Raw genomic sequence first — 26,024 nt, 5'->3', positions numbered from 1 at the left:
ATTGATTAAATATACTTAAAGGGTAACTCTCAACCCCAATTTCAGTCTTTACACAACCCCTTCAAATAACATTAAAAAAATACATTAAGGTGAGAAGTTGTGGGTGGGGGGAAATGCTCATCAATTTTCATTTTGTGGGTGGGTAAACCTAGTTGTACCTGATCCCAACACATTCTCACTAAAGAATACTTGCCAGAAGTCCACTGGCACATTTGGAAAACAGAAGTGGTCCAATGAAGCAGATGCTAAGCCGCAGGACTGTTTCGCTAGTACAGACTGGAATATGTTCTGGGATTTATCCAATGTGTTTAGCAATTCAGTCACTGGCTTCATTAATACTGTAAGTGCATTGAGGATGTCGTGCCTATGGTAACCATACGTACATATCCCAACCAGAAGCCATGGATTACAGTCAACATCTGCACTGAGCGGACAGTAATCCAAGTGTTCATAAGAAATCCCGCTACAATCTCTGATAAGCCATCAAACAGGCAAAGCATCAATACAGGAATAAGATCGATTTCCTACTTATGCTCGTATGAAGCTAAATGCCTTCTATGCTCGCTTGAGGCAAGCAACACTGAACCATGCATGAGAGCATCAGCTGTTCCAGATGACTTCATGATCACTCTCTTCAAAGCCGATGTGAGAAAGACCTGTAAAGAGGTTACATTCACAAAGCCGCAGGCCCAAATGGATTACCAGGATGAGTACTCAGAGCAGCTGGCTAGTGTTTTTACTGACATTTTCAACCTCGGCTTGACCAAGCCTGAATGTACCTTGTTTCAAGCAGACCTCCATAATCCCTGTCCCCAAGAATTCCAAGGTAACATGTCTAAATGACTATTACCTCGTAGCACTCATATCTGTATTCATGAAATGCTTTGAAATAATATATATATAATAATATATGCCATTTAGCAGACGCTTTTATCCAAAGCGACTTACAGTCATGTGTGCATACATTCTACGTATGGGTGGTCCCGGGGATCGAACCCACTACCCTGGCTTTACAAGTACCATGCTCTACCAACTGAGCTACAGAAGGACCTGGTCATTTCTCACCTTTACCAACACTCTGGACCAACTACAATTCACATACCACCCCAACAGATCCACAGATGATGCAAGCTATACTGCGCTCCACATTTCACTTTCCCATCTGGACAAAAATAACATGTACGTGAGAATGCTGTTCATTAATCTAACAACCTCCCTCTGCAACTGGATCCTGGACTTCCTGATGGACCTCCCCCAGGTAGTGAGGGTAAGCAACAACACATCCTCCATGCTGACCCTCAGCACGGGTTCCCCTCAGTGGGGCATGCTTAGTCTGTATTCTCTGTTCACTCATGACTGTGTGGCTGCCACCAATTCCAACACCATCATTAACTTTGCTGACGACACGACAGTGGTAGGCCTGATCGCCGATGATGATGAGACAGCCTATAGGGAAGAGAACAGATACTTGACAGTGTGGTGCCAGGACAACAACCTCTCCCTCAATGCCAGCATGTAGTGAAGTGGATTGAGAGATTCAAGTTCCTCCGTGTCCACATCACTAAGGATCTATCCCCTCACACCAACACAGTCATGAAGAGGGAACAACAATGCCTCTTCCCCCTCAGGAGGCTGAATAGATTTGTCATGGGTCCTCAGATCCTAAGAAAGTTATACAGTTGCATCACTGAGAGCATCTTTGCTGGCATGCGGCACCGCAGTGTGGCAACTGCTTGGCATCTCAAGGCACTATAGAGGGTATCTCAATTCCCTTGTACCCCTGCACAACGACTCGGTACTGGTACCACGTGTATAGGCAAGTTATCGTTACTAATTGTGGATTTATTATTACTTTAATTATTACGTGTTATTACTTTTCTATCATTTCACTATTTCTTTCTCTCTGCATTGTTGGGAAGGGCCCCCAAAAGTAATCATTTCACTGTTAGTCTACACCTGTTGTTTACAAAGCACGTGACAAATAAAAATGTATTTGATTTGATAATCAAAGAATGGTTTGTTTCCTGTGTGCTAATGGAGCCTCCCAATTAAGGTCTGCAGTGGTGACATGCTGAAGTCCCTGTCTAGGATGCCAGTAGTACACAAAACAATGGCTCTGTAATTAATTCCTCTGACAAAGCAGTAACTAATGATCGATTGAGAATGCCCGGGTGCTAAAGACCATTTCCCCTTCACTTACTTTGCCTTTTTCAAAGCCATCTGATATTTTGATCACCAGTTAGGGCCATGTCAGTATAATTAATCACATATTTAAAGCTAAGCAAGAGCCTGTCCGCATTTAGATAGTATACAGCGTTTTAGTGATTTCTGAGATGATGTTCACTTATTTCATTATATTCAATTTTATCTGTAAAAAAAGTGTAGGATGTTAATCTTATTTAAAACCATCATGACCTTCACTCAAAGTTTGGAGAAAAATATTGGGTAAATGCCATTGGTGTAAAGTACTTAAGTAAAAAAAAAATGAAATACTACTTAAGTTGTTTTTGTATTTTACTTTATTGATTACAAAAAATATATATTTTCACATTGAAAAATCCTTCATTAATCTACACAATATACCCCATAATGGCAAAGCAAAAATAGGTTTGTAGGAAATGTTTGCACATTTATAAAAAATAACAAACGGAAATATTTACATAACATTTACATAAGTATTCAGATTCTTTATTCAGTACTTTGTTGAAGCCACCTTTTTTCGATTGATAACAGCCTCGGGGCTTCTTGGGTATGACACTTCAAGTTTGGCCCACCTGTATTTGGGTAGTTTCTCCATTTCTTTCTCTGCAGATCCTTTCAAGCCCTGTCAGGTTGGACAGAGAGCATCGATACACAGCTATTTTCAAGTCTCTCCAGGATGTTCGATTGGGTTCAAGTCCGGGCTCTGGCTGGGACACTCAAGTGCATTCAGAGATTTGTCCCGAAGCCACTACTGTCTGTGTGCTTAGGGTTGTTGGAAGGTGAACATTCGCCCCAGTCAGAGGTCCTGAGTGCTCTGGAGCAGGTTTTCATCAAGGATCTCTCTGTACTTTGCTCCTTTCATATTTTGCTCGAACCTGACTAGTCTCACAGTTCTTGCCCCTGAAAAACATCCCCACAGCATGATGCTGCCACCACCATGATTCACTGTAGGGATGGTGCCAGGTTTCCTCCAGACGTGACGCTTCACATTCAGGGCAAAGAGATCAATCTTGGTTTCATCAGACCAAGGAATCTTGTTTCTTATTGTTTGAAAGTCCTTTTGGCAGACTGTCCTCCAAGCAGACTGTTGTGCCTTTTACTGAGGATTTCTTCTGTCTGGACACTCTACCATGAAGGCCTGATTGGTGGAGTGCTGCAGAGATGGTTGTCCTTCTAGAAGTTTCTCTCATCTCCACAGAAGAACTGTTGAGCTCTGCCAGAGTGACCATCGGGTTCTTGGTCATCTCTCTGACGAAGGCCCTTCTCCCCCAATTGCTCAGTTTGGCCGGGCGACCAGGTCTAGGGACTTGGTGGTTCCAAACTTCTTCCATTTAAGAGTGATGGAAGCCACTGTGTTCTTGGGGACCTTCAATGCTGCAGACATTTTTTGGTACCCTTCCCCAGATCTGTGCCTCGACACAATCCTGTCTATGAGCTTTATGAACACTTCCATAGGCTTAATGGCTTGATTTTTGTTCTGACATGCATTGTCAACCTTATATAGACAGGTGTGTGCCTTTCCAAATCATGTCCAATCAATTTAATTTACCTCAGGTGGACTTCAGTCAAGTTGTAGAAACATCTCAATGATGATCAATGGAAACGGGATGCACCTGAGCTTAATTTCAAGTCTCATAGCAAAGGGGCTGAATACTTTTGAAAATATGTTTTTATATATTTTTTATAAATGAGCAGGAATGTAAAAAAAAACGTTTTCCCTTTGTCGTTATGGGGTATTGTGTGTACATATTTTTTTTATATATACATTTTAGAATATGGCTGTAACATAACGGCATTTGGAAAAAGTTAAGGGGTCTGAATACTTTCACCAAAACTTCATCCTCTCTCTGGTCCCAAACAAGTTTAATCAGTCTAAAGTTCTGCTTAGTAAGAAAATTATGTATTAACTTTGGATAAGCATAAAGATGTTTTACTCTTAATTCTAAATAGACACTCCAATGTTTAATTACATACTGTAGCATAAGCAGATAAAATGCAAATGGATTGAACATAAAATAAGGAAAACATTCCTACATAGCAGAGGCTCTTAAAAATATCATTTTTGAATTCCCGTCTGAAACATGCTGCAACATCAAAGTGGGTGGGGAATTAAATGGCTCAGAAAAAATAATAGTAGAGTTGATATCTTTGTTAATTGGGATCTATGGCATCTCGGTCAAAGGCCCTAAGTAGTGAGTCAGGGGGAACATTTTTAGTGGATAAGGAGAAATGATGTAGTGTAAAACGTTTTGAGTTAATTTCTGGTAAAAGATAGATTGACTTCTACCACTATTACTGCTGCTATTCCATCTACTATTATTATTAAGTATGAACCAATAATATTGATAAATGGTATTGAATGAGACTGGGAAATAGAGCTAATGTAATCCCAGTCCTGACATGAATATCAGAGGAACAGTAGGGCCTATGCAGCGTTAATGCATTATGTGCAGCACAGATTTTAATAAGGAGGTCTCACAATTGAAAAACACAAATGCGTCCCTGAGAGTCTGTTGAACCTGACCATCCTCTCTGACTAATAAAGCCCATTCCCTGAAGGCCTGAAGAACTGATCGGTCTGTGTCTCTCTGTCAAGGCTGCAGTTTAACATGCTGCTGAACACTAGAGGGCTCTCCCCTCGACACTACACTGCAGACCTATTCTGCTGGTGCACAGGCCGATATCTCACATTAAACATGGGGCATTCGTATATTAGAATCTACAGCGTTACCACAACCAGTAATCATGGAAGTTGTGGTTAAGTTAGCAGTGGTAATATTTTATCTGTTGTTTAACCCTTCAGCTATTGTCTCCATGCGTCAATAGCTTTGCACGAAACAAGAATTGCAATACTATCCCTTGTGTGTTGCATTGTGTGAGTACAGCGACTATTTCATCCTTAGTCAAGCAAATAGAGGGCCCTTTCAGTGAAAACATACTCTTTGACAACATATTTATGCATATACCTTTTATTATAGCCTGCTCATATCATCTAGATCAAGTTTTTTTTGTTGATAATCATTGTTTATGTTATTTTGATGAAGAACTTTTTGCAGAACAATATAAGAAATCTTGTTTTCTCTCCATCATTTCAGCACCTCTGGCTACAAATAATTGAGAGGGAGTAACCTTTCCTCTGAAGCGAACAGTGTTTTTAGTCAAAGGAAAGTGTGGCTTAGACACGAATTAGCATTTTAAGTAAATTGTCTGTATAAACACATTTCTATATAATCAGCTATAACTGAGGCAAAACACAGCAGTAAGCCCACATTATGGAAAATACAAACATGTCCCTGGAAATGGTTTCCATTCAATTAAAAAGTTGAAGTATTTGGCCAAATGCATTTTCACTATACACATTTTCAAAGTGCACTTCTGTCTCACTTTTACTGTTTGGGTATCAGGTGACCTTGCCGGCCTACCTAAATGAGGAGCCAGGTTAATTGAAATATTTAATTTCACTAATAAAACGTATGGGGGAAGGAAAACCCAATAACAAATGCTTCAAAAGCTCATATGACTGAAGTAAAGCCACCAATTGACGTCCATTTCTTTATATTGCTTTGTTTGACTGAATACAGTGTAGGATACAGATACACTAAATGTACACAAGTATGTGGATACCCCTTCAAATGAGTGGATTCGCCGATTTCCGCCACACCCGTTGCTGACAGGTGTATAAAAACAAGCACAAAGCCATGCAATGTCCATAGACAAACTGGCAGTAGAAGGGCCTTATTGAAGTGCTCAGTGACTTAAAACTTAGCACCAAGATGGGATGCCACCATTCCAAAAAAGTCAGTTAATCATATTTCTGTCATGCTAGAGCTGCCCTGGTCAACTGTCTGAGCTGATATTGTGAAGTGAAACGTTTAGGAGCAACAGCGGCTTAGCCGAGAAGTGGTAGGCCGCACAAGCTCACAGAGCGGGACGCCGAGTACTGAAGCGCTTAGGGTGTAAAAATCGTCTATCCTCAGGTTGAAACACTCACTACTGAGTTCCAAAATGCCTTTGGAAGCAAAGTCAGCACAATAACTGTTCATCAGGAGCTTCATGAAATGGGTTTCCATGGCCAGATAGCCGCACACAAGCCTAAGATCACTATGCGCAATGCCAAGCTTCGGCTGGAGTGGTGTAAAGCTTGCCACCATTGGCCTCTGGAGCAGTGGAAACACGTTCTCTGGAGTGATGAATCACACTTCACCATCTGGCAGTCCGATGGACTAATATGGGTTTGGCGGATGCCAGGAGAACACTACCTGCCCCAATGCATAGTGCCAACGGTGAAGTTTGGTGACGGAGAAATAATGGTCCAGAGCTGTTTTCATGGTTCAGACTAGCCCCCTTAGTCCCGGTTAACGCTACAGCATACAATGACATTCTATACGATTATGTGCTTCTAACTTTGTGGCAATGAGTTGGAATTAAGCCAGGCTTGATCACCCAAAGTCAGTGCCTGACCTCACTAATGCTCCTGAAGCAAGTCCCTGCAGCAATGTTTCAACATCTAGTGGAAAGCCAGAAGAGTGTAGGCTGTTAGGCTGTTATAGCAGCTGTTATAGCAGCAACTCCATACTAATGCCTATGATTTTGGAATGATATTTTCGACGACCAGGTGTCCACATACTTTTGGTTATGGGAGTGTATCTTTGAAACAATACTCTACCACTGGCCCGACCATTAAAGTTGTGTAGTGTATGATCGCGTGCATTAATTTCCGAGGCTGTTGACCTGCCTCCTCATCAGTCCAATGAGCGCGGTAAAAGGGGAGGCTCTTCACACCGAACATTTCTCCTCCATCTCCTCACTTTTCCAGTCAGCAAGCAAGCCTGTCGGAGCTACAATAAGTAGTGCCACTGCGGGGTTGCTAAACTGTAAGGATTTCCACCGTGTCTTCACACTTTTTGCTCATTTTTTTTATTTGTAAACGTCTCTCGAATGAAAAGAGAAAAGCAATTGCAATGCTTTTAATCCATTTTTGAAAGGGTAAAATGGTGCAAGCACAAGGATGCGAGATACTGTAGTAAGTAACGCGGAAATGTATTAACAGGTGCATGAACATGTTTGGGAGAGAACGGGGCTTTTGTTTGATTTTTCTTTTGCATGTTTACATCTCGTTCTGCATATCAAAATCACCCAGAGATTAGCTTGTGCACGAGAACTGCACACTGAGTCGAAAGAATGGTTGGCAACTGACCGGCTAACTATCTAACGTTATGTGAAAACTATTTAGGAAGTGCAGCTTTCCAATGTCGTAGCCTATTTTCAGCTCCGTGTTTTTTTCCCCTCGCTTTGATGGATAGAAATGTAAACTACATTTGTTGAAACCTTGTCCATTTTCAGTGAAGCCATAGTATGTAAGTAGTTTAACTTAGCAACTTGTCTTCGTTTTTTGTGGTTGCCAACCATTTCAAATGAATGAGACAATCATACATTGTTGACCAGGCGTTATGTTGTCACTTTGGACATTTATGCAGAACTGTTTATTGCCTACGTGTTGTAGCCTAATCTGTTTCTCGACGATGCAAGCTACGTGTAGCCTACTAGTTGTAGCCCAACGTTACTTCATGTGGAGCTATCCATTCCGAGTGGTGCTGAAACCAACCGGCAAAGAGCTAATAGGGCACTGGTCTCCATGTAATTCAATGCAGTTTCAGTCATCATTATTAAGCACCATATCAATGTTTGGATGTTTCTGATATTTATATGGCTTTATTTCAATAACAGCAAGCGAACGTTGTTAGGCGGCAGTCATAGAGATGCATTCTCGGGTGAATAATTAACATAGCTATAAGCATGTTTCAATGTAGACGACATGGCAAGTTTGTTTATGCAATATATATATATATATATATATATATATATATGTGTGTGTGTGTGTGTGTGTGTGTGTGTGTGTGTGTGTGTGTGTGTGTGTGTGTGTGTGTGTGTGTGTGTGTGTGTGTGTGTGTGTGTGTGTGTGTGTGTGTGTGTGTGTGTGTGTGTGTGTGTGTGTGTGTATATTCAACTGTAATAATCACGGTTGACTATTTTCAATTATTATTTGGCACAGGGTATGTTGTGATGTTTTGCTTGGCACTAACAGTAGGTATATGAAATCGGTCCAGTTCATAGAGGGATTATGTCTGTCTACTGTCTGTGAATGTCGTTATTTGACTCAGCGTTGCTTTTATGCCTGGCTTGTTTATCACAGTTGATTTTAGTCATATCCAATAGCTATGTCGTACATAGACCTTTATCAAGAAATCCGTATGAACTCCAATGCTGTCATTGCTGTCTTTTAACTTGACCAACTTTGATAAATGGATAGACCGTGTTTGAGGGTGCATTTACCCGTGGGATTTTTACAATTATTTTATTAATGAGGAGAATGATTGGTCTTTTACCATTTCATATTCTTTCATTTCAATTGACATGATGTGGAAGATTCTCTCATTGGTCTGTATAGGCCATTTAAAATCCTATGAATTTTGTGATTGCAGGACTAAAATTGGCATCTGTATGCACATTGCAACATGCCACTCTTTTACTTTTCCTAGTAAATTAACATCAATATCTGTAGATGTTTCTTGTATATTAGATTTAATTACTCTGAATGGTATATTTGTAAAATAGTTTGTGTACCACAATGCTAACACTGATTTCTCTCCTCACAGTCAGAATAATAGTTGATTTTCATTCAATCACTGGTTGTATAGAAGTTATAGATGAGTTGATAAACAAGATTATATCATATTACTCCAATCATGATCTCATCAGGAATATAAGTACTTGCAGCATTGCTGAAATAGAATACCTGGTCTGTGGGATCTTTCCAAGCCTCAATTACAGTGACATGTGGGACATTTGCTTCATATGGAGAGGGTATTTGCTGAAAAGCATATTAGTAAATACATTTATCCAAAGTAACATGAAAACAATAATCATAACCAACATGTAATTGCTCCAAATCTTTCTAGGATAATCTCCAGAACATCAGATTAAAGATAGGCAATCTCATGTATCAGACTTGACCAGATGTATTAGACCAGAGACACAATCGTTTACCCTACACTGTAGCAGTCGAATAGAATCACAGGATAATGGATCACACAGGGTAATGCTTTCTGCTGCTTCCTACCATTTGTAATGAAGAGGACTGACTCTTAAGCTCTTCCTGCTCCTGTCAAAATCGCCATAGAGATGACAGACAGCAATGTGTTTATTTCCTTTGGTTGATAAACGGTTGATATCATCGTGATCATCCATTGATTATCATCAACTAAATCTAGTGATTGTTTGCATGAGTTGGCTCCTTAAATATCGCGTTACAAGTCAGGTTCCACTGATCTAAAGTGAGGACCTTGATTTTCTCTCCCATGTTCCTTCCTTTGAATTCTGCACTTGGCTTGTAATTTATATGGTTAATACTGATCACCTCTGTTTGCTCCCTTGTAGAACTTTCACACTGCTGGAACACCAAATGGATGGTGTATTGAGTACTACATCTCCTCACCATCTGCAATGGAGGCAAATGAAGCAATGTGAGTGACCTTTATCAGACAATGAATGCAAGCTCTGACGTTCAAAGAAGTAAGAAGTAACCTCTGTTTATCATCTAAGGGAGAGCTGTTGATCTTGGGAAAATAAGTGTCATAACAATGCCCAAACGGTCCGAGGAGATGCTGACAGACGTGTGGACTTCCTTGATGCTTGTGTGGATTACGTGTGTCCCTTATACATCCATGACCCCCATCATCAGCCAGTCCAAAAGTTTACAAACGGGTTCCACTGCGCTCCTACGTGGCCTCGTCGAAGGACAAAGAATACTTAGTCGAGCCAAGAGAGGATGGGTTTGGAACCAAATGTTTGTGTTGGAGGAGTTCTCTGGACCAGATCCAATTCTAGTTGGCAGGGTGAGTACTGTGTTTGTCAGCTGTATATTAAGCTTGGTTATCGTTTGGAAACATTAATTCAGCCATTTGAATACTCCACCATTTAAAAAATAAAAAATAAACATTTTTGTGGGATAGTTTTAGTGCTGAGAGTGAGACAGACATTGGCCTGATCTCATGCAGGGTTTTGGAGAGAAAATCTAAATCCACAGCTACCAAATTCTGCGCTGAGGCGTTTTGTGTCGTGTCCCTGAAATATGGAATAAGAGAGTGAAAATGAATAACTAATGATGCGTTACATTGCAATCGAATGACCTACAGTACAACCATATATACAGTGGAAATATCTACGCATTGTGTTTTTCTATCCTTTCTTTTCTATTTTGTGTTTTCTTTTGTTTGTTGGCCAGGGTATTGGGTGTAGTTTTCCTTTGAAGTATTTGTCATAGGAACACAAGGATAAAAAGGGGTATTTTTGGCTACGTTTCATTGTTGAGAATTTGATAGAGCCCTATAATCCAAAGGACAAGGGACACCTGGTACCTGGCCTGTGTAGACGTGGCAGGGCCAAGGACCAGGGCCCGGGGCCCAGTGAGGGTTGTTGATAAGGCAAGCCAAAGCAGCTTGTTCACAGCTCATTGCAAGAACGCACCTGGGGTGTCTCAACCTGGCAGCTACTACCTCTGACCATTACCCAACCACTTTGGCACATGCACCAGAATATGCCATCAAGGATAATATTTGACCTCACACTAGCTATGATTTACACATACCGTAATGCAGTTATCTATTTATTGATGAGGTTATTTCTTGCTGTATATTTCACAGCTTAATGCTGTCATGATATTTACAACTAGTAGTTGGGGGCAAGCTGACATGACGAGGCAGCTATTATATCATTTGAATGATTGCTGCACCTATATCTCAATCCCTATCCCACCATTACAGTATGTAAAACACACCATTTCAGGTCCAATCATTGCCAAACATAACAGTGATAAAGAAGGAATTCATGCTGATCGTAATTGATGGCGCCATGGTACTATAAAGCATGGATAGGTAGAAGTCTCTAAATATTCATGAGGTGGAAAATGGAGCCCTACAGTACTGCCTGAATGCCCAAAGTTTGGCAGAATGTCACATAACTTAGCACTCTAACTTGATTTCTTTGGGGGATTATTGTCACATAGGTATATCAATAAATCACATGCTCTCATGCAGTGTTTACACCTGTGTGTTTCCAAATACCAAACGAACACACAAATGTCGTTAAATGCAGCATTCATATTTCACGGGTCTCAATTAAACGGCCTCTGTCGGATCCTCCAATGGCTCTTCGTCAGAGAGCCGAAATAAACAAAACACACTCTATCGCTGTAATGATCTCCTAGGTGTATCTTTGAGATAGACTGATTTAGCTTTTGGCATGCATATAGAGTTGTTCTCACTGCTGGAGAGAGATTGTCACGAGGGTTCATGGAAAATAAGGATAGCACTCAAATCTGTTTGGTTTTAGGTGTGCATGAAGCCTCTGTTTTTGGTCGGGGATTGTTTTAAGAATATTTAGCCGTTGTCACGCAAAATAATTAGCATGTGTAGGCTGAAGGACATTGCAAGGATTGTAGGAGTTAGTTGGGTTGAGGATGTATTTGTCTCGCATTTGAAAGACAGTGTTGATGAGTTGCATTATTATTCATAAGGTTAAGTACTCATGAGCATGGCTGGCAGAGCAAAGATAAGTTCGATATTGCAGTAAGATACAGGTGTAGGATCTTAATTCGATCACCCTGTTGTTGCAAGAAATGTCCTGCCTGGCAGGAAATGCTAACTTGTAGTGTGTTCTAGGTTTAAAAAGGCTTCTTACATGTTTTAATTTCCTAACGAAAAATGCATCAACCTCCACAAAAATGTCTATTCATTTTAATCCACCCAATAATTCACATTAGAGTCTGTTGCTGCAGGATTATTTTCCTGTTGTGAGAAACTGGTCAAATTAAGATCCTACACATGTATTATGTCTCTCTCGCTCTCTCACTCTCACTCGGTCTCTCTCTTTCTCACGCTTAATTTAAAAAAAATGATCAAATGGAAGTGGGAGGTGTGATTCAAATGGGTCATGCAGATCTCAGTTTTTCAGTGCAGCCTGTGGTTGTGGGTTGATTATCAGGGAACCCCAGGCCAAGATTAGACTCATTCCATCCTTTACATTTCATTGTGCGGCACTCTGATGTTTAATTATACATAGATCTCCTGTCTTGTCAGAGACCGAGCTCCTCTCGAGTTCCTGCTGGCATTGGAAGGAGACTATTAGCATAAATGCAAAAGTGAGCATGGCGGTGTGGGAGTGTGAGATGGTCACAATGCGTGACGGCGTCATCCTTGCTGTTCTTTACAGCACCGCCCTTCTGACATTGTGATTCACTGAGCTGGATCTGCGTCACCCTGTGTCACTCCCATTTGAAGGAAATGCAGTACCTGTAAAACTGAAGCAGACGCGACAGCTGTGAAAGCTTGTTGCTCCAATGTAGAAGTGGTGTGCGGGGGATTTTAAGATTAACCGTGACTGAGTAATGTCTTCAAAAATAACGACTCATTAAGAGCAATGTGAGTGCAGGTGTGAGATTAGATTTAGAATTCTAGAATTCTAGAATGTCATATTAAAGCCATGGCATGACGTTTAAAATAAAATATATATATATATATTTTCCTAAATCTTCTTCATACTACTGTCTGAATTGATCACAAATCCTAGTCTAATCCAGGATAGTACGTTTCCATGATTACTCTTTCTACTTTTCATCCTTAGTTTTAACTCTCTGTGAGTCTAATTATTGAATGTTACAAAGTGCACATTCATTGTCATCCACCAAACAAAACAAAACATCACACTGAAAGGAGAGAGACATATTCAACAAATCAACATTTCTCCCAACCTAAGAAAAATGAGACTCTGTTTGTAAAGGGTCAAATTGATTATAGTCTGTGTCACAGTTTGTTGTATCTCACATAACACTGATGCAACTTTCCTTTTCCTTTCCTTTTGATCTCATGTATTATAATGCTTTTAAGAATGGACTCCATTCTTCCCATTGAGGTGCAGATGTATCCAAATGAAACAGCTCCTGACTGATCCTGTTTCTTATTGTCCGATGCTTTTATCTCTGATACAATTGTGTGTTTTGCACAAAGAGAATTGATAATAAGCCATTCATATTCAACAATTCATACCACTAAGATTGCGAGGGCCGCGAGTAATAAAGAGAGTAATTGCCTTTGATTATTAATGCAGGGGGGGAAAAAACATTTAATGTATTTTTGGTGGCAGAAAACGTTTCCTTTTGCTGTTCGAAAACAAGATATCTGACACCATAAGATGGATAGCATGCAAGGCCTGCAATAGTGTGGGCTTGGATATAAATCCCGTACCTCTCACATCCCTGCTACTTTCTCTTTAGTTAGATGGAGAATGATCTTTATCACCAATCAACAATACAATAGCAACTGATTTGATTAATATCACCCATATACAGTGGGTGATATTGCTCCACTAAATGTTCTGCGATTATGCTGCGGGACTTAGAGGTCGTTTGAGGTTTATTACGGTACCCTGCATCACTACTTCATTGTTCCAGACCAGCACAAGGGGGAGTTAGAGCACTGATTATGCTTTTGGATCCCAAAGCGCTACTGTGTCTCTAACTAGCAATGAATGAGCGACATAAGCCACAGGGAAACTGATAATTGTGAACGACTTCAAATTGAATTTCAATGAACTGAATGATGAGGATGAAGAAGGTGATTGAATTTAGAACAATAGAGTAAGAATTTATATTCCGCTTACTACTCGTCAGTATTACTTACGAAAACTGTTGTTACAATAAGGTTTGTATTCTAAGAGAAACATAGACCAATTATTTTGTGGAAATGTTTAAATAATAAATGTAATATTTTTTCTCTTACTGTAGTACTGTAGCCTACTCCTGAGTGGTTGCGTTGTAGCGGTCTCACACATCACATTGCAAATTGCGCTGCTAATGTCACGCCTTGGTCATTGTATCTTGTGTTTTTGTTATATGTTTGGGTAGGCCAGGGTGTGACATGGGTTTATATGTTGTATTTCGTATTGGGGTTTGTATTAATTGGGAGTGTGTATTATTAGGGGTGTGTCTAGTTAGGCTTGGCTGCCTGAGGCGATTCCTAATTGGAGTCAGCTGATTCTCCGTTGTCTCGGATTGGGAACCGTATTTAGGCAGCCTGAGTGCGCATTGTATTTCATGGGTGATTGTACCTGTCTCTGTGTTAGTTACCAGATAGGCTGTAATTAGTTTCACTCGTTTGTTGTTTTCGTATTTTCAGTTATTTCATGTACCGTATTTTCTTCATTAAAAGTCATGAGTAACCTACACGCTGCATTTCGGTCTGACTCTCTCCAAACAACAGACGAAGTTCATTACAGAATCACCCACCACCATTCACAGACCGAGCAGCGTGTGAACTGGCAGGATCTAAAGGAGGACGTTATGGACGGCAGAAGCAGGGATTATACGACGTGGGAAGAAATCGACAGGTGGGCGGCCGACCCAGAGCGAGTGCAGGAGCCCGCCTGGGATTCCCTACAGCAGTGCGAAGAAGGCTACAGGGGAATCGAGTCAAAGAAAAAGACACGCCGGGAAAAAAGGAGAAACGCTGGTTTAAACAGGCAGCGAAAGCTGGAGCAGCAAAGGGAGAATGAATTATTTGGAGAATGGACATGGGAGGACGTGTTGGATGGTAAAGGTTGTTACACTTGGGAGGAGATATTGGCCGGAAGAGATCGCCTCCCATGGGAACAGGTGGAGGCACTAAGGAGAGCAGAGGCAGCGGGAGATAGGAGCCGACGATACGAGGGAACACGGTTGGCAAGGAAACCGGAAAAGCAGCCCAAAAAAATTATTGGGGGGGAGCTAGAAGGGAGAATAGTTATGCCAGGTAGGAGACCTGCGCATACTTCCTGTGCTCACCGTTGGGCTAGAGAGACTGGGCAGGCACCGTGTTATGCTATGGAGCGCACGGTGTTTTCAGTGCGGGAGCATAGCCCGGTGCGGCACATACCAGCTCTTCCTATTGGCCGGGCTAGAGTGGGCAGCGAGCCAGGTAAGCTTGGGCAGGCTCGGTGCTCAAGAGCTCCAGTGCGCCTGCACAGTCCGGTCTATCCAGAGCCACCTCTACACACCAGTCCTCCGGTAGCAGCTCCCCGCACCAGGCTTCCTGTGCGTGTCCTCGCGCCAGTACCACCAGTTCCAGCACCACGCACCAGGCCTCCAGTGCGCCTCGCCTGTTCAGCACAGCCAGTGCTTTTCTCCCCTCCTGTGCTATCGGAGTCTCCAGCCTGTTTAGCGCAGCCAGAGCCTTTCTCCTCTCCTGTGCTGCCGGAGTCTCCTGTCTGTCCAGCGCCACCAGTGCTACCAGTCGGCCCAGCGCGTCCAGTGCGCCTCGCCTGTTCAGCGCAGCCAGAGCCTTTCTCCTCTCCTGCGCTGCCGGAGTCTCCTGTCTGCCCAGCGCCGCCAGTCGGCCCAGCGTCACCAGTCTGCCAGGATCCGCCAGAAGTGCCAGTCTGCCAAGATCTTCTAGATCGGCCAGACAACCTTAATCATCCAGGTCCACCAGCCAGCCAGGATTTACCGGAGCCTACTACCTGCCTGAGCTTCCTCTCAGTACTGAGCTTCCTCTCAGTACTAGGCTTCCTCTCTGTACTGGGCTTCCTCTCTGTACTGGGCTCCCTCTCAGTACCGGGCTTCCCCTCAGTACCGGGCTGCTTCGGTCCCGGGCTGCCCCTCTGTCCCGGGCTGCCCCTCTGTCCTGAGATGCCCCTCTGTCCTGGGCTGCCCCTCTGTCCCGGGCTGCCCCTCTGTCCTGAGATGCCCCTCTGTCCTGAGATGCCCCTCTGTCCTGAGCTGCCCCTCTGTCCTGAGCTGCCCCTCTGTCCCGAGCTGCCCCTCTGTCCCGAGCTGCCCCTCTGTCCCGAGCTGCCCCTCTGTCCCGAGCTGCCCCTCAGTTATGTGGGGATCAGGGTGAGGACTATTAGGCCATGGTCGGCGGAGAAGGTGGATTATCCTAGGACGCGAAGGGGAGGAACTTGGACATTTATGAAGTGGGGTCCACGTCCCGAGCCAGAACCTCCACCATGGACAGACGCCCACCCGGACCCGCCCTATGCTCTTGAGGTGCGTCCCGGAGTCTGCACCTTAGGGGGGGGGGGGGGTTCTGTCACGCCTTGGTCATTGTATCTTGTGTTTTTGTTATATGTTTGGGTAGGCCAGGGTGTGACATGGGTTTATGTGTTGTATTTTGTATTGGGGTTTGTATTAATTGGGAGTGTGTATTATTAGGGGTGTGTCTAGTTAGGCTTGGCTGCCTGAGGCGATTCCTAATTGGAGTCAGCTGATTCTCGTTGTCTCGGATTGGGAACCGTATTTAGGCAGCCTGAGTGCGCGTTGTATTTCGTGGGTGATTGTACCTGTCTCTGTGTTAGTTACCAGATAGGCTGTAATTAGTTTCACTCGTTTGTTGTTTTCGTATTTTCAGTTATTTCATGTACCGTATTTTCTTCATTAAAAGTCATGAGTAACCTACACGCTGCATTTCGGTCTGACTCTCTCCAAACAACAGACGAAGTTCATTACAGCTACTAGATGCTGGTTCAATACCTGTGTCGGCCATGACCGGGCTTTTGATTTCTCTCCTTCTTAAAAACAGAAATAAATCATTCTAAATAACAAACTGGCTTTATTTACAAATTAGTAACAATGTCTCACCCCATGTTCAAGAATGTCCAGTTTCTCACTCACTTTACTTTATTTGAAATTGAAGAATTCTCCAAAATATCATTATTTTTAAAACAAAGCTATTATTATTATTGTTAATTAATTTAGCATGATATAAAACCCCTTGGATATTCTCACAGATATATTATTTAACACTGTTTTTCACAAGAGAAGCAGGCTGTGAATTCTGCAAACATCATTTCTAGCAGGACAATATAAGGTTGAAGTCGGAAGCTTGCATACACCTTAGCCAAATACATTTAAACTCAGTTTTTCACAAATCCTGACATTTAATCCTACAAACAATTCCCTGTTTTAGGTCAGTTAGGATCACCAGTTTATTTTAAGAATGTGTAATGTCAGAATAATGGTAGAGAGAATGATTTATTTCAGCTTTTATTTCTTTTATCACATTCCCAGTGGGTCAGAAGTTTACATACACTCAATTAGTATTTGGTAGCATTGCCTTTAAATTGTTTAACTTGGGTCAAACATTTCGGGCAGCCTTTCACAAGCTTCCCACAATAAGTTGGGTGAAGTCTGGCCCATTCCTCCTGACAGAGCTGGTGTAACTGAGTCAGGTTTGTAGGCCTCCTTGCTCACACAAGCTTTTTCAGTTCTGCCCACAAATTTACTATAGGATTGAGGACAGGGCTTTGTGATGGCCACTCCATTGCCTAGACTTTGTTGTCATTAAACCATTTTGGCACAACTTTAGAAGTATGCTTGGGGTCATTGCCCACAATTTCAAGGCAATGCTACCAAATACTAATTGAGTGTATGTAAACTGAAAGAAATTAAATAAATACATGCATACATAAATCATTCTCTCTACAATTCTTCTGACATTTCACATTCTTAAAATAAAGTGGGGATCCGAACTGACCTAAAACACGGAAGGTTTACTAGGATTTAATGTCAGGAATTGTGAAAAACGAAGTTTAAATGTATTTGGCTAAGATGTGTTTAAACTTCCGACTTCAACTGTAAATCCGAACTGGATTTAACAAAAAATGACATGAAAAGCGCACATTTGTAATCCCAAACTAAAAGTAATTGGAAAGGTAGATACAAATTATTTGTGTTATTGTGGTTGCAATAAACAATGTAAACAGGATGTAAATGACAGTAATGATGGACAGCTGGATGCATTTGTTTTTCACAAGTGTACTGTAGTACCTTTCCAGTACTCTTCACCTTGCCCCAAACTCCACCTGTAACACCTTAATTAACACAGTTGCCATTCAAAAACGAGCTGTTTATCAAAAAAAAGAAGACATTTCGACTAAAGAGAACAGACGAAATGGACATAGTTTTCAGTAAACCAGCTTCTTTCTATGCTGCTACCCGTTCCAGGGTTCGGACCATAAACCACCAGAGGACTTGAAAATGAACCTGAATGGGGGGGGATCACCAAAACAAGTTATTTTGGTTACGGTGCATTTTCTTTTAAAAAATGATATCGCCTATCAATGTGTAGGCATACTATGTAATATAATCGATAACTAAATAAGGGTTAAATAAAAACATTTTTACAAAAATATTGTGTTGTAAAACCTTGAATGTGTTTTTGCAGCCATGCCGACAACATTCCGTTGAACATCTACCGTTTCTATCATAGGCCATTGTAATCGATGGGGGCTCAGGGCGGTACCGTTCTGCTCATCTGATGAATGTGCACATGGATCAGATTCAAACTTTGAAGACCGAGATCGAGTCATCGAAGGCAGACCAGCAGAATGAGAAACAGTAGATAATGAGGGCAGAGATACGGGTGACAACTGATGTATTGGTCCAGGCGGTATTGGCAGAAAGTCACTTGACATTGGCGGAGAGTCAGGTGGAGAATGACGCGTTGAAGAGGGCGAGGAACGAGATGGAGTCGCAATCCATGCGAGGTACACCTGTGAGCTCTGAAACTCTACGTCCGACAGGCTGAGTCAACATACCTGGCGGGTTCGTCATTGGTCATTGGTTCACCCTGACATTTCCATTCCTCCTCTGACAACAGATCTTGACCAACTACTCACCAGGCACAGCAAGGGCCATTCGGACCGTTATGCTGTTCTGCTATTCCAAGGATGTGTAACTGAAGAGATACCACTAGTGGACACAGAATACCAACTGGGATGGATCCTGTGGCAGATAAGGCTGAGCAGTGAACCTCCGGGTGTTCTTCATTAGTACTGTGTCTCAGACGTTTCTGTCCATGACTGATGCAACCCCAAAAAGCATTAAAGACAGAGTTAATGAGTACTTGAGGTCACGAGAAAGTCTGGACATGGCCTGCTCTTCCTTATGTAAGGAATTAGACACTTTACCATGTTAACTACAGTATGTACTGTAGGCTATGTCTACTTGTGAGACTGCACAGTAGCCTAATAAACAAATGCTGTGCCGCTTCCATCTTCAAAATGCTGTTAAATGCTTTATTATCTAAATGTTTAAACTGCGTGTGGGCAAGCTCATGGAAACCTCAAAATGTTGGATAAACTTTGGAATTACTATGGGAATAAAAATCACTGAATGACAGAAATATTGGAACATAGTAGGCTAATGAAGTTTAACAAATTGTTGCTTACTGGAAAATACTATTTCCAACACACACGGTCACGTTGCACAGTGCCATAATGGCTATGAGCAGGACAATCAACTTGCCTAGAAGGAGGGTAGGGGGAGATTTCTTCAAATGTATTTCTTAGTTAGGTTGGCTGTACCACAACCGGCCGTTATTGGTTGCATTTTCACTTTAATCCACCAGAAAAGACAGAACAAATCATACAACAAACATTGTGGTTAAACTCAAATATCCTAATAGATAAAAAAACATTTTTCATAATTTTTGTTATTATTATTATGTATCACTTCCGACCGTGATTGGGAGTCCTTTAGGACAGTGCACAATTGCCCCAGTGTTTCTCTCTCTCTAAAAACAGAAACAAATGTTTTTGATAGTCTTTAATAAAGAAATGTTTGGGTTATCTGGACCTGGACACAATGTAAAGCATTATAATAGTACATTATGGGCTATTAGAAGGACAATATACCTTTTCCAACACCTTTCAGTATTTTGATACTTTGTGCAATCAATCTGCATTAAAAACTTTGTGAATGGGGCCCCCCTGAGTGGCATAGACACGGCATCGCAGTGCAGACTGCGTTGCTACAGATGCTGGTTCGAGACCCGTGAGGGTCGCTTTATTTACAAATTAGTGAGAATGTCTTACCCCCTGTTCAAGAATGTTCTTCGCTTAATTTTTAAACAAAGTGATTATTATTATTATTAATGAATTTAGAATTAAATAAAAGCCCCTTTGGTATTCTCACAGACCAGATTTGCCATACTGAAAAATTCCCCTTAGATATGAATTCTCATCATTGAATCTCATCATTGAAAAAATATATATATTTTTCGATATACTGTAGGCCTACTGTAGGCGAAATGAGTCTCACTATTGTTGAGTAATGTGCTGTTAAAAGTAATGTAGGTCTTATTTATTTAAAAAGCATATTGAAATTAGAAGCAATTGGATTTGAAGCAATAGCTATTTCAGCATCGTTTCACATTGCGCTGAGACAAGCATGGGGACTGGTCTTGATAAATCAATGAGATTTTTATTTGCATTATTATTATTATTGCTAAAGGTACTGCATAGGTGTAAATATAATTTTGCAAGAGATAGCACTTGTAAAGCCTAACAATCTTTTTGAAGGGAAACAATAACAGTCTTGAACCTTTTTTGGTGACATAGTGATACAGTATATTCTTAAATACTGTACAATCAGGAATTCAACTACAAAATAGTCTTCTCGCATTTTTTTTACCATTACCCCTACCCACAAAGTGTATAAACAACAACAATAAATAAGAATAAAATAAGATTAGATAATATATTCAAAATTAAAAAGTGAAGAACATAAATCAATCAACTCTAATTAGCACATGTAGGACAGTATGCAAGTTTGAGTGCATGGACTTTGCAGATGTATTTCTCACATGTGCAGCACATAGTATTTGTTTTACAGTCCTTCTTTGGGGGGCAGAATTGGCATCTCCTCCTCTTGCCTGCCCCAGCTGCAGCCTCAGGTGGATCAGGACAAGATTCAGTCCCCTGAACAGCTTTCACAAGCACTGCAGAGGCTGCTGTGCGGAGGAGGTGCTCCTTTCTATGAATGTTTCGGGGTTACAAGTGCCTTTCCCAGCTGCTCCAGGAACACCCTCCTCTTAATCCATATCACAAAGGCATTGTATGAGGACACATCAAGGATGTTATGGAAGATGATCAGGGGCCAGTGTGCAGTCATCCTCCTGCAGCTGTAAGTTCCAATCACCTTGTCCAGCTTGTCCACGCCTCCTTTGTGGCTGTGGTTGTAGTTCATGATGATGGCTGGCTTCCTATCCTCACAATCACTGATCTCAGACATTTTGTGCAGTGTGCTCTGGAGGACCACATTCTTGTTACTCTTTGGGATGTAAGAAACTAGAATGGTGGTGGGGGTGAAGGCAAACTTTAATAAGAAGGCTTCTCCCCCCCTTGTTGCGAGGAGTGCAGGTGGGGGAGCTCAGGCTTGTTCTTTCTAACTGTGCCAACCATGTTGATCTTCCTGTTCAGGAGCTGCTGGCTGAGTTCATGTTGATCTTCCTCTTCAGGAGCTGCTGGCTGAGTTCATAAAAGGTGAAGAAATTGTCACACGGGATATTGGGCCCCCTTAGTCCATCTGTCACATCAAGCACAACCCGCATCCCCTGGTTCTTCTCTGGGCCTCCACTGGTTGGCTTCCATGTGTAGACTTGCATCTTCCAAGCGTGATGCCATACTTTTCTGGCTTGCTGGGCATATCCTGCCAGAAAGGACAGCGACCTTTTGACAAAAGAGATTACTATCAGTAATTTGTATCAGTGCCACAGAAAACAATCACATAAATCAATGATATTACAGCAATACATAATATCATTTAACAGTGAAAAGCACTTACATTACAGATATGAACATAAAAATGTATGGAACCAGTTGCTCATCCACTGTTACTTCAGGCCCAGGGTTGTAGAGGTATGGCAGACGCTCCACCCACTTCTCCCAGACCTCTCTTATGGCCACCAGTTTGTCTCTCACATGTCTTGCAGGTCTTGACTTACTGTGACTCAAATCGTAGTATTCTTGAGAAAGTGTGAAAGACTTTCAGTGGCATCGTGGCACGGAAAATTGCCCTTCCACTCTTTGCATCCCAGAGACTACATTTAGCCTTGCCTCGGGACCTATACACACCCGCTAAGATTAGCAGCCCTATGTAGGCACGCAGGTCAATCTCATCCATCCTTTTCCAGATGCCTCCATATTTACGGAAACCCAGGATGATTTTTTTCTATGGCTGGTGTGGTGAACATGTTGAATTTTGAGGTGATGTCCTGGGCATGGGTAACTGCATGTCTTGTGGGCCCTGGGGTCATCCTTATGGCATGTTGTGCTGCCATCCTGCCCTGGTTGTCATATGGTGACAAGGACCATGTTATTTTGCTGTTCTTCAACAAACATATCTCTTTCAGCCCATCTGAAGATGATGAGTCGTGCTCTGAGTTGTATTCTTCCCCATCTTCTTCTTCAGATTCCTCCTCCTCTTTTAAATCATTGTTCTCTTGTCCCTCCTGGACATCTAAAAAAATAAGATATATGACCTGTTGAGCACTGAAACGTGCACTCATTGCTTCAGCAAAGAGAGAGCTGGGCACCTTTATAGCCTCTAACTGCATTCCCCATTAGTAAACAATGCTTCCAAGAACTGTTTAATTTGTCTGAAATGTTGTTTATTTTGTCTGTGAATTTGAGTCGGAGGGGGAGTTCAATCCGTAGCACACATAATCTCAATTTCTCGTGTGTGTGTATCTGTGTGTGTGTGTTTGTCTTTGTGATTTTTGTGGCGTGTAAATGATTTAAAAAATGAGCATAAGACAATCTTTGTACCCCGGGGGTGTACAGCTTTCATGGAAATATGAACAAAGGCGATGTTTTACTTTTTCTAATGCCGGTGTCTCTCCAGGAAAAGTCATCAAATTTCAAAAGAAAACCTCCTAAATAATGTTTTTTTCAACTTGAAATTTGATGACTTTTCCTACCTCTAGGAAAAGTCATCAAATTTCAAGTTGAAAAACACATCATTTAGGAGGTTTTCTTTAGGAGGTGGCGGGTCATTTTGTCACCCTTAAGACAACACAAGGGTTAAAAGAGGAACCACTGTATTGATGCTAACGGTTTCATCAACAGCTTCTCAGCATCACTGTCATTTTGAAATATTGTCATGGAATATATTTTCATGTCGGGCAACAACTGTTAGTGCACCGCTCCTCACAGGTGAAGAGACACCCATCAGCTATCCAGTCAAGTCCCAGATGTTTGTTTATTCCATAAGAGTACAAAGGAGCTGACTGAAGTTATACTCCTATATGCCTGTCAGTGCTGGGGGCTTGGTTCTCTCCTTCTGTATGATACAGTTAGTAAAGTGAGAGGGACTCTTGAGTCCTGGAAAGCTTGTCCTCGGAGCCGATGGAGTGGGGGGCGACGGCGTTCAAATTTCGTCGTTTTCAACTTCAATAATGCGTGGCGGGAAGCTCTCTCTGGGTGTTGGCGCTGTTGTAGACAACTTCACCCTTGGAGCTTCTTGACAAGGTTTTTTTTAGTAGATCAAAGGTCCTCCTCCTGATCCCACCTCGATTTAGCACCTGCCAAAGTGCACTGTGATCTGAGAAGATCTCACGCGTTAATCTGCATTCGCTAAGGTTAGGACAGAGTCAACACAGGTTCTAGTGGATATCGAGCTTCGCCCTTGATTGAAGGCTTCGTAGTGGGAGTTAACAAGAGTATTACTCTGCATTTATGAAAGCTAATGTTGAGACTGAAATGATAGGTATTGGGCTACAGAATCAGCCTAAGTATAACATTGATGACTAATGTAGGTACAACGGTTTAAGCATCAACCATTCGAAAATTAGTCACTTGACGTTTATGGTTTGAGTTCCAATCCACTTCTTCCTCACAGCCTCTCCTGGGCTCTCCCTGGTGTTTTCTCCTTGTAGTATCTCTCTTCTGTGTGTTATCTTACTATGTTACTGCTAGTATATATCATGGAGGCCTTTATATCATTGGAACATGAGCACAGTCCCCCATTCCCTTTCTACAGTGACTGTAATAAAACAGTCTGATTGAGCTGTGGGATCACATTATTGCTTCCTTGGAAGAGGCTGACAGGTTGTCTATTGCTCTGTGTTGTCGTCTTGCTCCGCGTTAACAAGGTGTATGTGTGTGGTGTGGAGGGGCACAGGGACAAAACCAAAAATGAGTAGGAAGTATAATCTAAAACTCCACGGTCATGAGTGCAATTGCAAAATCCCATTGCAAATGCTTTTGACCAGGAGTGGTATCATTAAAAATGCATACAGCGCAGGATTTAAACAACTAAATGCTGGCGTTCTATTTCTCTTAATGCTCTCTCTCTCTCTCTCTCTCTCTCTCTCTCTCTCTCTCTCTCTCTCTCTCTCTCTCTCTCTCTCTCTCTCTCTCTCTCTCTGTCTCTCTCTCTCACTCTCACCTCAACCTTGTTTTATGGCAGTAACACCGAGATGTTGCCTGTGTAAATCCTCTATCCTTACATAATGTTCAAATCCACATACAGTACGTGCACATACTCCATTTCCTCTCTCCAGGTATTGTTACCTTTTGGCCGTACATTTATCGTCAGACGTAGGAGAAGGCACAATCCCTCAGACGCAGTGATACAGACGCTTATGAGATATACTCTTAAGGTCATGTATAGGCTAATTCCCTATGCATGCATCAAATATTACAGTATATGCATCCGGTGTCCAGGTCTGTTGCCACAGAAACCCTGAGGATATAACAAGGTTGCCATTGTTCACAACAAGGTGCTGAGTTAGTGAGTGCATGGGTATTTTCATGGTTTAATGCAGATTCCTAATAAATGGGTATTTGTGATGTAACCTTGGAAAGGCTTGCAGTGATTAGCGCTCCCATGTCAGTGTTTGCGAGCTGATATGTGGTGTTAACCTCTCCTCTAGCGACTGGCGGCTCTGCTTCCTGCATCCTGGCCTCAGCTCGATCTGAATTTGCGGTGCTGGTGCATTGAGCGGCTCAACGGAGTTGGCTGGCAAAGTGCCGTGAACTCTCCTCAAACTAATCATTGGAATGAAGTAGTTCACCTCTAATGCTTTGCTTGTGCATTGCTTTGGCTAAATCGTCCCTATTTTGGCTTGATCGCTTTTCCCCAAACCCCCCAAAAAAGCCATTTGTTTAACCTGTTACTCCTACCCCCTACTTTTTCAAACATTCTGTTAAAAATCGCGTAACATTTCAGCGCCCTGCTACTCATGCCAGGAATATAGTATATGCATATGATTAGTATGTGTGGATAGAAAACACTCAGACGTTTATAAAACTGGTTAAATCACGGCTGTGACTATAACAGAACGTGCGTTTCATCGAAAAGCGCAGGAAAATGTGATCACTGAAAATGCGAAAATATATCCATGCGCCACTAGAACCCATTGTTGAATGTGAACCACATTAAATGGGGCCAAGGTTGCAATACCTACAGCTTCCACACGATGTCAACAGTCTTGTCATTTGCCTACGATTTGTTTCTTGGTCAAACGGACACAAGGTAGCGCCTTTCTTCCGGTCTCTGACCGGATATTTTGGTTGAGATTTACCCGGACATTATTTCCAGACGTACAGCTATAGAATATACATCGCCTCGTGATCAATTTGATCGCTTATTAACGTTTACTAATACCTAAAGTTGCATTACAAAAGTATTTCGAAGTGTTTTGTGAAAGTTTATCGTCAACCTTTTTAATTTAAAAAAATGACGTTATGTTATAAAACACTATTTTATTCCTTGATCACAGTCTTCATAGATCGATATCTAGGCTATATATGGACCGATTTAATCGAAAAAAAGACCCAATAGTGATGTTTATGGGACATCTAGGAGTGCCAACAAAGAAGATGGTCAAAGGTAATGAATGTTTTATATTTTATTTGTGCGTTTTGTGTAGCGCCGACTATGCTAATTATTTTGTTTACGTCCCCTGCGGGTCTTTTGGGGTGTTACATGCTATCAGATAATAGCTTCT

At 41.9% G+C, this 26,024-nt stretch overlaps 1 protein-coding gene across 1 annotated transcript in view; it reads left to right on the top strand.

Annotated features, from left to right (window-relative positions):
- Positions 1–7,030: 7,030 nt before the first annotated feature.
- The window catches only part of LOC124035091 (cadherin-8-like), a 92,317-nt gene continuing 73,323 nt past the window's right edge, over positions 7,031–26,024 (top strand). Inside the window, exons 1-2 of the mRNA XM_046348508.1 lie at positions 7,031–7,225; positions 9,640–10,097. Of these exons, the coding sequence (XP_046204464.1) occupies positions 9,843–10,097 (255 nt within the window). The 5' untranslated portion in view covers positions 7,031–7,225; positions 9,640–9,842. The remainder of the gene's footprint in view (positions 7,226–9,639; positions 10,098–26,024) is intronic.

This window comes from Oncorhynchus gorbuscha, linkage group LG05, assembly GCF_021184085.1.
Source record: "Oncorhynchus gorbuscha isolate QuinsamMale2020 ecotype Even-year linkage group LG05, OgorEven_v1.0, whole genome shotgun sequence".
Lineage (NCBI taxonomy): Eukaryota > Metazoa > Chordata > Actinopteri > Salmoniformes > Salmonidae > Oncorhynchus > Oncorhynchus gorbuscha.
This window is presented reverse-complemented; position numbering and strand designations above follow the sequence as displayed.